This window comes from Hylobates moloch, unplaced genomic scaffold (assembly GCF_009828535.3).
Source record: "Hylobates moloch isolate HMO894 unplaced genomic scaffold, HMol_V3 SCAFFOLD_4, whole genome shotgun sequence".
In the NCBI taxonomy this organism is placed as follows: domain Eukaryota; kingdom Metazoa; phylum Chordata; class Mammalia; order Primates; family Hylobatidae; genus Hylobates; species Hylobates moloch.
The window spans coordinates 47,851,118-47,866,368 of record NW_026652279.1 but is presented as its reverse complement, the minus strand read 5'-3'; the positions used below and the strand labels follow the sequence as shown (position 1 = coordinate 47,866,368).

Genomic DNA, 15,251 nt, shown 5'->3' with positions numbered 1-15,251 from the left:
CCTCCCTCCCTTCCTTCCCTCCCTCCCCTCCCTCCCTTTCTTCCCTCCCTCCTTCCCTCCCTTCCTTCCTTCCTTCCTTTTCTTTCTTTTCTTTCTTTTTTTTGAGACGGAGTCTTGCTCTGTCTCCCAGGCTGGAGTGCCGTGTGGCGATCTCGGCACACTGCAACCTCCGCCTCCCGGGTTCACACCATTCTCCTGCCTCAGCCTCCCAAGTAGCTGGGACTACAGGTGCCCACCACCATGCCCAGCTAATTTTTTGTATTTTTAGTAGAGATGGAGTTTCACCATGTTAGCCAGGATGGTCTTGATCTCCTGACCTCGTGATCAGCCCGCCTCGGCCTCCCAAAGTGCTGGGACTACAGGCAACAGCCACCGCACCTGGCCAATTAACTTAATTACTTTCTTTAGAGGCCACATATACAAATACAGCCACACCAGGAGTTAGGGCTTTAACAGAATAATTTGCAGCGAGACAAACATTCAGTCCATAACAATAATCTACTTCCTATGGTTAGAGTGAGTTAAAGGGGTAGAGAGAAGCTGAGAATTACCCTAATTGGGCACTTTTAACTCGGAAGGGTTGAAGAAGAGACATCTCCACTGCATTATATATAATACCCAGCACACAATAATATTGTGTTAGTCAGTGTAAGCCCATTTCCCAACCATTTTATGTAGATGTAAGTTTACTATATTAATGTGTTTTCCTTAATATAAAATTTAATTTTTTAAAACGTATTTTAAAAACTTCCAAAATATAGATTGTGTGTTATACTGCTTTTAGGTTTGAGAAAGATAAAAGATTTTGGTTTTTCTTGGTTAAGCATGGTGGCTCATGCCTGTAATCCCAGTACTTGGAGAGGCCAAGGTGGGAGGATTGCTTGGGCCAGGAGTTCAAGACCAGCCTGGGCAAGACTCACCTCTACAAAAAACAGAAAATTATCTGGGCATGGTGGTGCATGCCTGTAGTCCTAGCTATGTGGGAGGCTGAAGCAGGAGCATCACTTGAGCCCCAGGAGGTCAAGGCTGCAGTGAGCTATGATCGCACCATTGACTCTAGCCTGGGCGACAAAAGAGCCAGATCCTAGCTCTTCAAAAAATAAAAAATAAAAACAAGATTTTATGTTTTTATGTTTCAGTTTTGAGGATAGATGTTATAGACACTATGATTATGTTACTTTCTTGTAACCATCAATAGGAGAGAGAAAGGGAAAGACAGAGAAAGAAAAAGCAAAAAATGTAATAAAAGTAGTTGTTTAAAGGAAAATTTAGTACAAGTTACTTGAGGCTTGTTGTCGTACTTATTAAGCAGGCATTTTAAGGACTCTTTTTCTTAAAATTGTAAGATCCTTGCCATTGAAGTCAGTTTAGTGGGAGACATTTGGAAAGATGAAGGGTAGCATAGCGACTGCTTTATTAGTGTCCTTACCATTCTCGCTTTAGTATGCAGCTGGGCATGGATTAGTCGTACAGTTTACATGAATTTAGGACTTTAGGAAGATCTACTCTGGCCCCCAGTGGCCAAATAGGTAAGTAGCACCAAAACCAGGATTTTTGTTTTCTCTTTCTCACCTGCTTCTTTTGTAAGAATAGTCCTTCCAAAGTAGTTTCAGCTGGATGTGGTGGCTGGCGCTTGTAATCCCAGCACTTTGGAAGGCTGAGCCAGGTGGGTCACCTGAGGTCAAGAGTTCGAGACCAGTCTGGCCAATGTGATGAAAGCCTATCTCTACTAAAAATACAAAAATTAGCGGGGTGTGCTGGCACACGCTTTTAATCCCAAGAGTGAGACTCTGTCTCCAAAAAAAAAAGAATCCTATAAAAGTAACTTATAAGTTGCATAAAGGATAACAATAAAACGGATAAAAATGGTACATATCTAGAAATAAAGAATAATAGTGTATAGATTCATTATTGCACATGAGCTCTGATCACACTTTGCTCCTTGCAAAGGCTGTTTGGCTTTATAGCAGTAAGAAGGTATATGTAACATTCAGACCTCTGCTTGGGGAGTTTTATTTAAAGTGTCTGGTGATTTTTTTCTTATTAGATTATCATTAGATAACAAATCAAGTGCTCCTACTGGTTTCCCTAAGCACATTCCAAAATCTTGGACTTGTCATATGTATTAAATGGGTAAAATAATGAATCTGTTTTTTTTACTTTTTTAAAGTTGTGAAGTTATGAAGACGGTTGAAGTCAATGAACTGAAGTGACAATTGAAAAGGTCACAAAAAGTAAACCATCCCAGGAGATTGGGGATGTGTGTGTGAGTTTAGAGGGAGTGAGGGAGATTGCAGACCACTTTAAACCAAACATTATTTTATTTAGTGATAGTATGTTGATCTACTATAGTGAGCAGGAGAAAGATAAGTCAATAAATCAATAAAAGTATAACTACAAGTCAGGATAGGTTCTGTGAAGGAAATGAACAAGATCAACAGAATCACCTTTAGTTGTTTTCTTCCTTTGTGAATATTTGAATTATTTTTACAGTGAACATATAATAATTCTATGTCAGAAAAAGCTGTTTCCCAGGCCTAATTGGAAAGTTACCTCACAAAGCTTATCAAAATTGCCTCGTTTTATGATTTATTTCTACGCTGAAGGAGCCATTATTTGAAATTGCAGTAAATAATTTTTGCCTACATAGAGTATTGTTGAAGGGAGAAGCAAATCAATATCTATCTGATATCCATAAGCCCTTTATGCCTCTAGCAAAATAGGGAGACACAAATCATTCAATGAGGGATAAATAGCAGTAGCTGGAGATGAAGCCAGAGCTAGAAGAGTTTTTCTGATCCATAGACTATTGCCCTTTGATTTAACCTGACTAATATTGACAGATGCTTTACCCAGATCATTCTTAGAGCTTGATTTCTGAAACATGGGGAGCTTTTGTAGCAATTTTTATTCTGTATCGACGGGGCATCATCCTTGATTTCAGGACCAATCCTGGTCCTGAAATCAGTACAATTTCATATTGGATTGCTTTATGTTACTTCCACTATTATGCCAGGCTTCTGTTCCTAGGTTTTTTTTTTCTTTTCTTTTCTGTTTGGTTCTTCTAAGTTAAATTCCTTCTGGCGGTATAAAATAGATGTTAAGTTTGTGTGCTCTGGAGCTGGAGAGGGTTCAAATTCCAGGTCAGTCACTCACTAGCCATGGAGCCTCGGCAATTACTTCTGTGATTCTGTTTCCTCATCTGGAAATAATGATGATAATACCACTTATCTCATAGCATTGCAGTGAGAATAAGATGAGTCAATACTTGTAAGGTATGTAGCACAATGTCTGACATATAGTAAGCACTATGTGAGTATGGGCTATTTTATATAATATTTCCAGGGCATATGAGAATAGGTGAGCAAGATATTGCTTCTTCATTTGTCACTAGTAGTTTTCAACATCATTATGATTATCAAATTCCCAGAAAAAATGTAACATTTCATTGGGCATTATTTAGCTTTGATGAATACTTTTCAGAAGGATTTCTTAGTTCTTTTAATGTGTGGTGTTGAAAATAGGTTGTGATTACAGTCATTCTTGTCTTTGGATAGTGAACATTAAGTCAAGTTGAAACATTATTCAGGCTGATAAGCTAAGTGTAGCAGATATTATAGTCATTGATAAATTAATATTTACTGAGTAAATATTAGAGGTAGAAGTTGCTAATTTCTATGTTAGATACTATCTTATGTATCTCTATATTGTCCTTGTCCCTTTTGAAATATTATTTTGAGTGACATATTATGGCCGTTTGATATCATTCAAGTTAAATATTTCTGTATCTTTTGAGTTTTGACAGTTGAAATATTGATTATATGTAGTTTAGTTAACTATATATTGTTATGCATAGTTATAGGTCATACATATGTATATATTTAATTCCGATTTGGAGTTTTAATAGTGTCCTGGAATGTTCTCCTCATTGTAATCATATGTAAAAATGATTTTATGCACAAAATAAAAAAAGAAAACCCCACAAAACCCTCTAAAGCCTTAAAATAATCTTTCTTTGATTTATTCTCTTTTGGTATGTGTTTCTGTTTTTCCAGAAAATGTTCCTGAGAAAGATCTTCATGGAAGACTTTTTATCAACCGTATTTTTCATATCAGTGCTGACAGAATGTTTGAATTGCTCTTTACCAGTTCACGCTTTATGCAGAAATTTGCCAGTTCTAGAAATATAATAGGTTAGTCCTTGTGTTCTTACCTAATGATAAATTTGGGAGAATGCTATTATTCTTAGAAGGTTGAGCATACATAAACTGATTTATGTTGTGAGGAGGAAGAATTAGACATGCTTTGATTTTATTTTGACAGTATATAAACTGGTATTCAAATGTTTGGTTAAATTCACATGTGAACAGTATAATTATTTAATTAGGCACATGCTTCCAACAATTAAGACTTTTTGAAAACTAAAAGTATATTTATTCATTAAGGTACCAATTCAATTAGGTTGAACTCAATTCAAAATGGTTTCATGTGAAACAACTGAATTTTGGTGGAGTGTAAATTGCAACAACCACTTTGCCAAAAGGCTTGGCAGTAACTACTAAAGGTATAAATTCTCTGTGACTCAGCAGTTCCACTCCTAGGTATACATTCATCAGAAATGGGTACATTTGTACTCTGAATGATGTACTACAGTGTTCATAGCAACATTATTTATGATGGTCCCAAACTCAAAACAGTTCAAGTGTCCATCAGTAATAGAATGGATGAATAGATTGTGTATATTCCCACAAAAGAATCCTATATAACAATGAAAAAAATACAAAGTACTGATACTTGTAACAATATGAGTAGAACTCACAGATACAATGTTGAGCAAAAGAATCCAGACACGAAAGAGTACATGCTATATAATTTCTTTGTATAAAGATAAAAACCAGGCCGAACAAATTTATGGACATAAAGTCAGCATGATGGTTACTGTTGTGGAGAGTCAGGTAGGTACAGACTGGGAGGGAGCTTTTGGGATGCTGGTTTAAGTTCTATATCCTGATCGGAGTGGTGGTACATGTATGTATCCCTTTTGTGCAAATCATGGAGCTGTACACTTGAGATTGCAGTATCTATGGACTACTTCAAAGAAAATATATTTTAACAAGTTCCATTTAAGAAATTGGTTAAATTTCTTAACTGGAAATTAATGGTTAAATCCTCATAAGAAGAATTTCATTGATTATGTGTTAAAAAGTTTTATTTTGGGGTTGGGTATGGTGGCTCATGCCTGTAATCCCAGCACTTTGGGGGGTTGAGGTGGGTGAACTGCTCGAGCCCAGGAGTTTGAGACCAGCCTGGACCCATCTCTACCAAAAAATACAAAAATTAGCTGGGCATGGTGGTGCACCCCTGTAGTCTCAGCTACTTGGGAGGCTGAGGTGGGAGGATCTCTTGAGCCTGGGAGTTGGAGGCTGCAGTGAGCTGAGACTGTGCCACTGCACTCCAGCCTGAGTGATAGATTGAGACTCTGTCTCAAAATAAATAAATAAATAAATAAATAAATAAATAAATAAATAAAGTTTGAAACTGAATTTATCCTAAATGTTTTAGATATTTTATTAACTTTGGGAGCACATGATTTAGCCTGCTACATAAAATTAGAATGCAGCAGCAGCAAAGATTCATATAAAGTGAGTCATTTGACATAGTCAAAGAGAAAGTTATTCTATAGTCAATTTTATTTATTTATTTATTTGAGACAGAGTTTTGCTGTGTCACCCAGGCTGGAGTGAAGAGGTGCGATCTCGGCTCACTGCAACCTCTGCCTCCCAGGTTCAAGCGATTCTTGTGCCTCAGCCTCCTGAGTAGCTGGGATTACAGGCATGTGCCACCACGCCTGGATAATTTTTGTATTTTTTTAGTAGAGGGGTTTTGCCGTGTTGGCCATGCTGGTCTCAAACTCCTGGGCTCAAACAATCTACCCACCTCAGCCTCCCAAAGTACTAGGATTACAGGAATGAGCCACTGCATCCAGCCGCAATTTAGTTTATAATCTAAGTACTTTATTAGCCTTTAGATATTATTCCTTTATTTGAAACTTTTATGTAAACATAATTTTTTTTTTTTTTGAGACAAGGTCTCGCTCTGTCACCCAGGCTGGAGTGCTATGGTGCAATCTCGGCTCACTGCAACCTCCGCCTCCTGGGCTCAAGCGATTCTTGTGCCTCAGCCTCCCAAGTAGCTGGGATTACAGGCATGTACCACCATGCTTGGCTTTTTGTTTGTTTGTTTGTTTTGTTTTTGGTAGAGACAGGGTCTTGCTGTGTTGCTCCAGGCCAGTCTCAAACTCCTGAGCTCAGGTGATCCACCTGCCTTGGCCTCCCAAAGAGCTGGGATTATGGCCGTGAGCCACCGTGCCTGGCCTAAACATAATTATATATTCGTAGATGATATCATTGTTATGAATACTAGGAACCAAAATCAATTTTGTTCTTATTATTGATGGTAGAGTAGCAAAGAGATTGCGATCAGTAGCTATTGTCTTGTGATTATATTATGAGTTTTGTAATTTTAAAAAATTGTTTTCTGTTCTTCCAGTTTTGAAAATGTGGGATGCCTGAGATATAAATCTTCATCTTTACTCAGTAGCTAATATTTAACTTATTATATTTCTTCTGAATCTATTTTGTATTTACTTGTTAGTCATTTCTACCTAGAGAACTTGGTATTTCAGAAGAACCGGATACATTATTTCTCTGAATTTTTTGAGAGGATACCTGTTAATGTTACACTGCCATTTTTATGGCTGAAAAGACCCAGGAGGAATTAGGACATTGTTCTATGCTGGTGATAAATGAAGTTTGTTTTTTGAAACACAAGTGCATTTGTTTTCTCATATATCTGGCTTCAATATCAATGATTATATCGACTGTCTAATGTTATAAATGGCTTTGCAAAGCAAAGGCTTCCAGCTAATTCTAAATCTAAACAGTTATAAGTATGTTGCTGGCGAGACCTAGAATTAGTCAGAAGTTTTACTACAGAAGAGAATCTGATCATGACTGCAAAGCATACTGCTATCCTCTGACTTGTTACCTGGTAATCAAAGTTGTATTTCTTTCTTTTTTTGAGACAAGGTCTTGCTCTGTTTCTCAGGCTGGAGTGCAGTGGCGCGATCACAGTTCACTGTAGCCTCGACCTCCTGGGCTCAAGTGCTCCTCCTACCTCAGCCTCAGTAGCTGGGACCACAGGTGTGCATCACAATGCCCGGCCAATTTTAAAACATTTTTAATAGAGACAAGCGTCTCCCTATGTTGCCCAGGCTGGTCTTGAACTCCTGGCCTCAAATGATCCTCCCACGTCAGCCTCCCAAAGTGCTGGGCAAATGTGAGCTACCACACCTAGGCTGGTATTTCTTGAGATCGAGTTTCAAAGGCTTCTTTTTAAAAATATTAAGAATTTAATGATTTTTAAAAATAATCAATTATTTGTGGATTAAATCTAATTCCAGCACTCAAATGACTACCACTGGATCTAAATTTTCCAATTTGGGGGTCCTGAGCAGAAGGAGCTGGGGCTGAGAGTTCTCCTAAGTGAAGAGGAGTAAAGTAGGGGGGATGTAGTGGCCATGCTGACAATGAATTTTCTTGAAGGCTTTTTTGGTCCAATTTGTGAGATCGATATTGTCTTTAATGATGGGGAAGCCAGGAAAATGACAGAAATGAAAACTGAAGATGGCAAAGTAGAAAAACACCATCTCTTTATAATGGAGAATCTGTTTCAGGTAAGGTAAACATAGCCTTTAAGCAACCTGGATAGAGGCTAGAGCACCAAGGAATTAGAATTGAATTTGTAGGTCAAATGGAACTTTACAATGACAAGAGTAATGCTCATGAATTTATAAACCTAATGAAAGAACTAGCCTTACCTGGAGAACTGACTCAGAGAAGAAGTTATGATTCTGTATTTATGCAAGTTGAAAAGCCATATGCATCTGACATCGGTGCCAATGTTCACTTGAGGAATTTTCTTAAAGTGTCAATAGTGAGACGACTGACAGATTTAGTAAAAGAATATGATCTTACTGTTCACCAGCTTGCCACCTGTCCTGATGTTAACAACTGTATTAAGATAGAAGTGGGCATTGAAGATTGTCTACACATATAATTTGAATATAATAAGTCAAAGTATCATTTAAAGCATGTAATTGTTGGAAAAATTTACTTCTTAATAGTAAGAATAAAAGTACAACATATGGAGTTACAACTGATCAAAAAAGAGATCACAGGAATTGGACCCAGTACCACAGCAGAAACAGTAACAATCACCAAATATGAAATAATAGATGGTGCACCAGTAAAAGGTGAATCAATTCCAATGAGACTATTTTTAGCGGGATATGACCCTACTCCAACAATCAGAGAGATGTGAACAAAAAAGTTTCAGTAAGGTACTTTATGAATTTAGTGTTTGTTGATGAGGAAGACTGAAGGTACTTCAAACAGCAGGAGATCATTTTATGAAGAAAAGCTCCTGAAAAACTGAGGAAACAGAGAAAAAACTTTCACCAGTGATTTGAATCTCCACAATCGCAGGCATCTGCTGAACAGCCTGAAATGTGAACTGAATAGGAGACCAAAAAAAAAAAAAAAAAACAAAAAATTCCTGTAAACATTGAGTTAAGTTCAGCAGGTTGAAGATGGTTGCAGCTGTAGAGGGGAGAAAGACCAAAACTCCATATATATTAGTCTTCCTTTATCTTACAGTGCTGCATTTATTTTATGGTATAATGAAATGTTCTTCATGTATATACATTTTAAAAAATGCTCTCTTTGAAACACTGGAACTTTCTTAAACTGCCTTTTTTTTTACTTCACACTTTGATGATCAGCACTCAGATATGCATCAGCATAAGCATTAAAAATTTTCAGGTGAGAAAAATAAATAAAATTAGGGGGTCTTTTTTTAAAATTTTTTTTTGAGACATAGTCACGCTCTGGTTGCCCAGGCTAGAGTGCATTGGTGCGATCTCGGCTTACTGCAACCTCCGCCTCCTGGGTTCAAGTGATTCTCCTGCTTCAGCCTCCTGAGTAGCTAGGATTACAGGTGCCCACCACCACACCCAGCTAATTTTTTTTGTATTTTTAGTAGAGATGGGGTTTCACCATGTTGGCCAGGCTGGTCTCGAACTGTTGACCTCAGGTGATCCACCTGCCTCGGCCTCCCAAGGTGCTGGGACTACAGCGTGAGCCACCGCACCTGGCCAAAATTAGGGGGTCTTTTAAATCTATGTTCTTTTAAATCATTGTTGACAGTTATATGACACTACTTTTTAAATGTTTTTGATCTTTTAGTTTCAAGGGTACATGTGCAGATTTGTTATACAGGTAAATTGTGTGTCATAGGAGTTTGGTGTACAGATTAACTCGTGACCCAAGTAATAAGCACGGTACCCAATAGGTAGTTTTCAGTCCTTACCCTCCTTCCACCCTCCACCCTTAAGTAGGCTCTAGTGTCTACTGTTCCCTTCTTTGTAGCCATGTGTACTCAATGTTTATCTCCCACTTGTAAGTGAAAACATGTGGTATTTAGTTTTCTGTTCCTGCAGTAGTTCGCTCAGGATAATGGCCTCTAGCTCCATACATGTTGCTGCAAACGGCATAACCTTGTTCTTTTTTATGACTGCATACTATCCCATGGTGTATATGTACCATATTTTCTTTATCCAGTCTACCATTGATGGGCATCTAGGCTGATTGCATGTCTTTACTATTGTGAATAGTGCTGTGATGAACATTATTGTGCATTGCATGTCTTTACTATTGTGAATAGTGCTGCGATGAATATACTTCTGCATGTGTCTTTATGGTAGAACAATTTATATTCCTGTGGGTAGATACCCAGTAATGGGATTCCCAGGTCAAATGATAGTCTGTTTTAAGTTCTTTGAGAAGTTGCCAAACTGCTTTCCACAATGGCTGAACTAATTTACACTCCCAGCCACAGTGTACAAGCATTCCTTTTTCTCTGCAACCTCACTAGCATCTGTTATTTTTTGACTTTTTAATAATAGCCATTCTGTCTGGTGTGAGATAGTATCTCACTGTGGTTTGATTTGCATTTCTCTAGTGATTAGGGATGTTGAACATTTTTTCATATGCTTGCTGGCCAGATATATGTCTTCTTTTGAAAAGTGTCTGTTCATATCCCTTGCCCACTTTTTTATTGGGTTATTTGGTTTTTTGCTTATTAATTTCTTTAAGTTCCTTATAGATTCTGGATGTTAGAGCATTTTCAGACACATAGTTTGTAATTATTTTCTCCCATTCTGTAGGTTGTCCATTCACTCTCTTGATAGTTTCTTTTGCTGTGCAGACACTCTTTAGTTTAATTATGTCCCATTTGTCAATTTTTTTGTTATTGCAATTGCTTTTGGTGTCTTCATCATGAAATCTTTGCTAGGGCCTATGTCCAGAATGGTATTTTCTAAATTTTCTTTCTTTTTTTTGTTCTTTTTCGAGACAGGGTCTCACTCTGTCACCCAGGCTGGAGTGCAGTGGCGCAAACATAGCTTACTGCAGCCTCAACCTCCTGGACTCAAGCAATTCTCCTGCCTCAGCCCCCCAAGTAGCTGGACTATAGGTGCACACTACTACACCTGGCTAATTTTTGAATTTTTTTGTAGAGATGAGGTTTCACCATCTTGCCCAGGCTGGTCTTGAACTCCTGAGCTCAAGTGATCCGCCTGCCTCAGTCTCCTAGACTGCTGAGATTACAGGTGTGAACCACCACGCCCTGTCATTCCTAAATTTTCTTCAAGGGTTTTATAGTTTTAAGTTTTACATTTAAGTCTTTAATCCATCTTGAGCTGATTTTTATATATGATGTAAGGAAGGGGGCTAGTTTCAATCTTCTGCATATGGCTAGCCAGTTATCCCAGCACCATTTATTGAATAGGGAGTCCTTTTCCCATTGCTTGTTTTTGTCAACTTTGTCAAAGACCAGATGGTTGTAGGTGTGTGGCTTTATTTCTGGGCTCTCTATTCTGTTCTATTGGTCTATGTGTCTGTTTTCATACCAGTACCATGTTGTTTTGGTTACGGTCGTCTTATAGTTTAGCTTGGAGTTCGGTATTGTGATGCCTCCAGCTTCGTTCTTTTTGCTTAGGATTGCTTTGGCTATTGGGCTCTTTTTTGGTTCCATATGAATTTTAGAATAGTTTTTTCCTAATTCTGTGAAGAATGTCATTGGTAGTTTGAAGGAATAGCATTGAATCTATAAATTGCTTTGGGCAGTATGAACATTTTAACAATATTGATTCTTCCTATCACGAGCATGGAATGTTTTTCCATTTGTGTCATCTCTGATTTATTTGAGCAATATTTTATAATTCTTGTTGTAGAGATCTTTCACCTTCCTGGTTAACTGTAATAGCTATTTTACTTTTTTTTTCTTTTGCTATAATGAATGGAATTGTGGTCTTGACTTGGCACTCAGCTTGCACGTTGTTGGGTATAGAAATACTATTGATTTTTGTATCCTGAAATTTTGCTGAAGTTGCTTATCAGATCTAGGAGCTTTTGGGCAGACTATGGAGTTTTCTAGGTATAAAAATCGTATCTTCTGCAAATAGATATAGTTTGACTTCCTGTTTGGATGCCTTTATTTCTTTCCCTTGCCTGATTGTTCTGGTTAGGAATTCCAGTACTATATTGAATAGAAGTGGTGAGAGTGGGCATCCTTGTTTTGTTCCAGTTCTCAAGGGGAATTGTTCCAGCTTTTGCCTATTCATATGATGTTGGCTGTGGGGTTTGTCATAGGTGACTCTTATTATTTTGAGGTATGTGCCTTCAGTGCCTGGTTTGTTGAGGGTTTTTAACATGAACAGATGTTGAATTGTATTGAAAGCCTTTCCTGCATCTATTGAGATGATCATGTGGTTTTTGTTTTAAGTTCTGTTTATGTGATGAATCACGCTTACTGATTTGCATATGTTGAACCAACCTTGCATCCCAGGAATAAAGCCTACTTGATTGTGGTGAATTAACTTTTTGATGTGCTGCTGGATTCAGTTTGCTAGTATTTTGTTGAGGATTTTTGCATCAATACTCATCAAACATATTGGCCTAAGGTTTTCTTTTTTTGTTTTTTCTCTGCCAGGTTTTGGTATCAGAATGATGCTGAATGATGCTGGCCTCATAGAATGAGTTAGGGAGAAGTTCTTCCTCCTCAATTTTTTTTGAATAGTTTCAGTAGGAGTGGTACCAACTCTTCTTTACATGTCTGGTAGAATTTGGCTGTGAATCCATCTGGTCCTGGGCTTTTTTTGGTTGATAGGTTTTTAATTACTGGTTCAATTTTCTAACTCATTCTTGGTCTGTACAGGGTTTTAATTTCTTCCTGGCTCAATCTTGGGAGGTTTTATATTTCCAGAAATTTATCCATTTCTTCTAGGTTTTCTAGTTTTTGTGCATAGAGGTGTTCATAATAGTCTCTGGGTGTTTTTTTTTTTTTTCTGTGGAGTTGGTGGTAATGTTCCCTTTGTCATTTCTGATTGTGTTTATTTGGATCTTCTCTTTTAAATTAGTCTAGCTAGTGGTCTATTAATCTTATTTATTCTTTCAAAGAGCCAACTTATGATTTCATTGATCTTTTGTATGGTTTTTCACATCTCAGTTTCATTCTGTTTAGCTCTAATTTTGGTTATTTCTTGTCTTCTGCTAGCTTTGGGGTTGATTTGCTCTACTTCCTCTAGGTGTGATGTTAGATTGTTATTTCCAGATCTTTCTAACTGTTTCTTGTGGATGTTTAGCACTATAAACTTTTAACACTGCTTTAGCTCTGTCCCAGAGATTCTGGTAATTTCTGTCTTTGTTTCATTAGTTTCAAAGAATTTCTTGAGTTCTGCCTTAATTTCATTGTTTACTCAGAAGTCATCAGGAGCAGGTTGTTTAATTTCCATGTAAGTGTATGATTTTTAGTGATATTCTTAGTATTGATTTCTATTGTTATTGCACTGTGGTCCGAGAGTGTGATTAATATAATTTTGGGTTTTTTGTATTTGCTGAGAATTGTTTAATGGCTGATTGTGTGGTCAATTTTTAGAGTATGTCCCAGGTGCAAATGAGAAGAACATATATTCTGCTGTTTTGGGTTGGAGAGCTCTGTAGATGTCTGCTAGGTCCGTTTGGTTAAGTGTCAAGTTCAGGTCACAACTATCTTTGTTAGTTTTCTACCTCAGTGGTCTGTCTAATACTGTTAATGGGGTGTTGAAGTCTCCCACTGTTATTGTGTGGTTATCTAAGTCTCTTTGTAGGTCTCTGAAAACTTGTTTCATGAGCTTGGATGCTCCAGTGTTGATTGCATATATACTTGGGATAGTTAAGTCTTCATGTTGAATTGAATGCTTTACCTTTATGTAATGCCCTTATTTGTCTTTTTAAATCATTGTTGGTTTAAGGTCTGTTTTGTCTGAAATTAGAATAGTGATCTCTGCTTTTTTTGTTTTTCATTTGCTTGCCAGATTTTTCTCCACCCCTTTACATTGAGCCTATGGATGCCATTGCATGTGAGATGGGTCTCCTAAAGACAGCATACAGTTGTCTGGGCACGGTGGCTCACGCCTGTAATCCCAGCACTTTGGGAGGCCAAGGCAGGTGGATCACGAGGTCAGGAGATCGAGACCATCCTGGCTAACACAGTGAAAACCCGTCTCTACTAAAAATACAAAAAGTTAGCCAGGCATGGTGGCACGTGCCTGTAGTCCCAGCTACTCAGGAGGCTGAGACAGGAGAATTGCTTGAACTCAGGAGCTGAGATCATGCCACTGCACTCCAGCCTGGGTGACAGAGCAACACTGTGTCTCAAAAAACAAACAAACAAACAAACAAACAGCATACAGTTGGGTCTTATTTATCCGACTTTCCACTGCCTTTTAATTGGGGCATTAAGCCCGTTTACATTCAAGGTTAATATTGATATATGTGGATTTGATCTTGTCATTGTGTTGTTAGCTGGTTATTTTGCAGACTTGATTGTGTATTTGCTTTATAGTGTCAATGGTCTACGTGCTTAAGTGTGTTTTTGTGGCGGCTGCTAACAGTCTTTCATTTCCATGTTTAGTACCACCTTGAAAACTTCTTGTAAGGCAGGTAATGAATTCCCTTAGCATTTGCTTGTCTGAAAATGATCTTATTTCTCCTTCACTTATGAAACTTAGTTTGGCTGGATATGAAATTCTTGGTCTCAGTTTCTTTAAGAATGTTGAATATAGGCCCTCAAGCCCTCAAATATAGAGTTTCTGCTGTTAGCCTGATAGGATTCCCTTTGTAGGTGGCCTGCCCCTTCCCTCTAGCTACCTTTAATATTTTTTGTTTCACGTTGACGTTGGAGAATCTGATGACTAAGTATCTTGGGGATGGTTGTCTTGTATGTATCTCATAGGGGTTCACTGCATTTCCCGCATTTGAATGTTGGCCTCTCTAGTGAGGTTGGGGAAGTTTTTGTGGATGATATTTTCAAATATGTTTTCCAAGTTGCTTGTTTTCTATCCCTGTCTTTCAGGGATGCCAGTGAGGCATAGATTTGGTCTCTTTACATAATCCCATGTTTCTCAGAGGTTTTGTTCTTTTTTATTCTTTTTTCTTTATTTTTGTCTCAGTTAATTTGGAGAACAAGCCCTGTGAGATTCTTTTCTCAGCTCGGTCTATTCTGCTGTTAATACTTGCAATTTGTATTATGAAATTTTTAGAGTGAGTTTTTCAGCGCTATCAGATCAGTATGATTCTTTCTTAAAATGGCCATTTTATCTTTCAGCTCTTGTATCATTTTATTGTATTCCTTAGATTTCTTGGATTGGGTTTTGAGTTTCTCCTGAATTTCAATGATTTTCATTCCTATCTATATTCTGAATTCTATGTCTGTAATTTCAGCCTGGTTAAGAACCATTGCTGGGGAACTGTTATAACTGTTTGGAGGTAGGAAGACACTCCAGCTTTTTGAGTTGCTAGAGTTCTTGCACTGGTTCTTTCTCATCTGTATGGACTGATGTTCCTTTAATCTTTAAAGTTGCTGTCTTTTGGATGGGGTTTTTTTGCTTTGATGCCTGTGGGGGTTTGATTGTGGAATAAGGTGGGTTCAGTTGACCGTCTTCACTTCTGGAAGATTTCAGGGGGCCCAGGCTCAGCTCAGAACTCCTGGACTGTGTGTTCTAACTGTGGGGGGCTAGAGTTAGAACACATAGTTTTGTGTGTCCCCAGCTTTGTTCTCTGGCCCTTCAAGGTTAGAAATATGTTGCACTG

The 15,251-nt window shown here is 37.9% G+C and overlaps 1 protein-coding gene and 1 pseudogene across 3 annotated transcripts in view; both read left to right on the top strand.

Moving 5' to 3' along the window:
* Window positions 1-15,251, top strand: part of GRAMD1C (GRAM domain containing 1C) — a 113,987-nt gene that overhangs the window by 78,457 nt on the left and 20,279 nt on the right. For all 3 annotated transcript variants that reach the window (XM_032150143.2, XM_058437490.1, XM_058437491.1), the window contains one exon: window positions 4,056-4,193. In XM_032150143.2, coding sequence (XP_032006034.1) covers window positions 4,056-4,193 — 138 coding nt within the window. The remainder of the gene's footprint in view (window positions 1-4,055; window positions 4,194-15,251) is intronic.
* Window positions 7,589-8,488, top strand: LOC116466935 (vacuolar protein sorting-associated protein 26A-like; annotated as a pseudogene).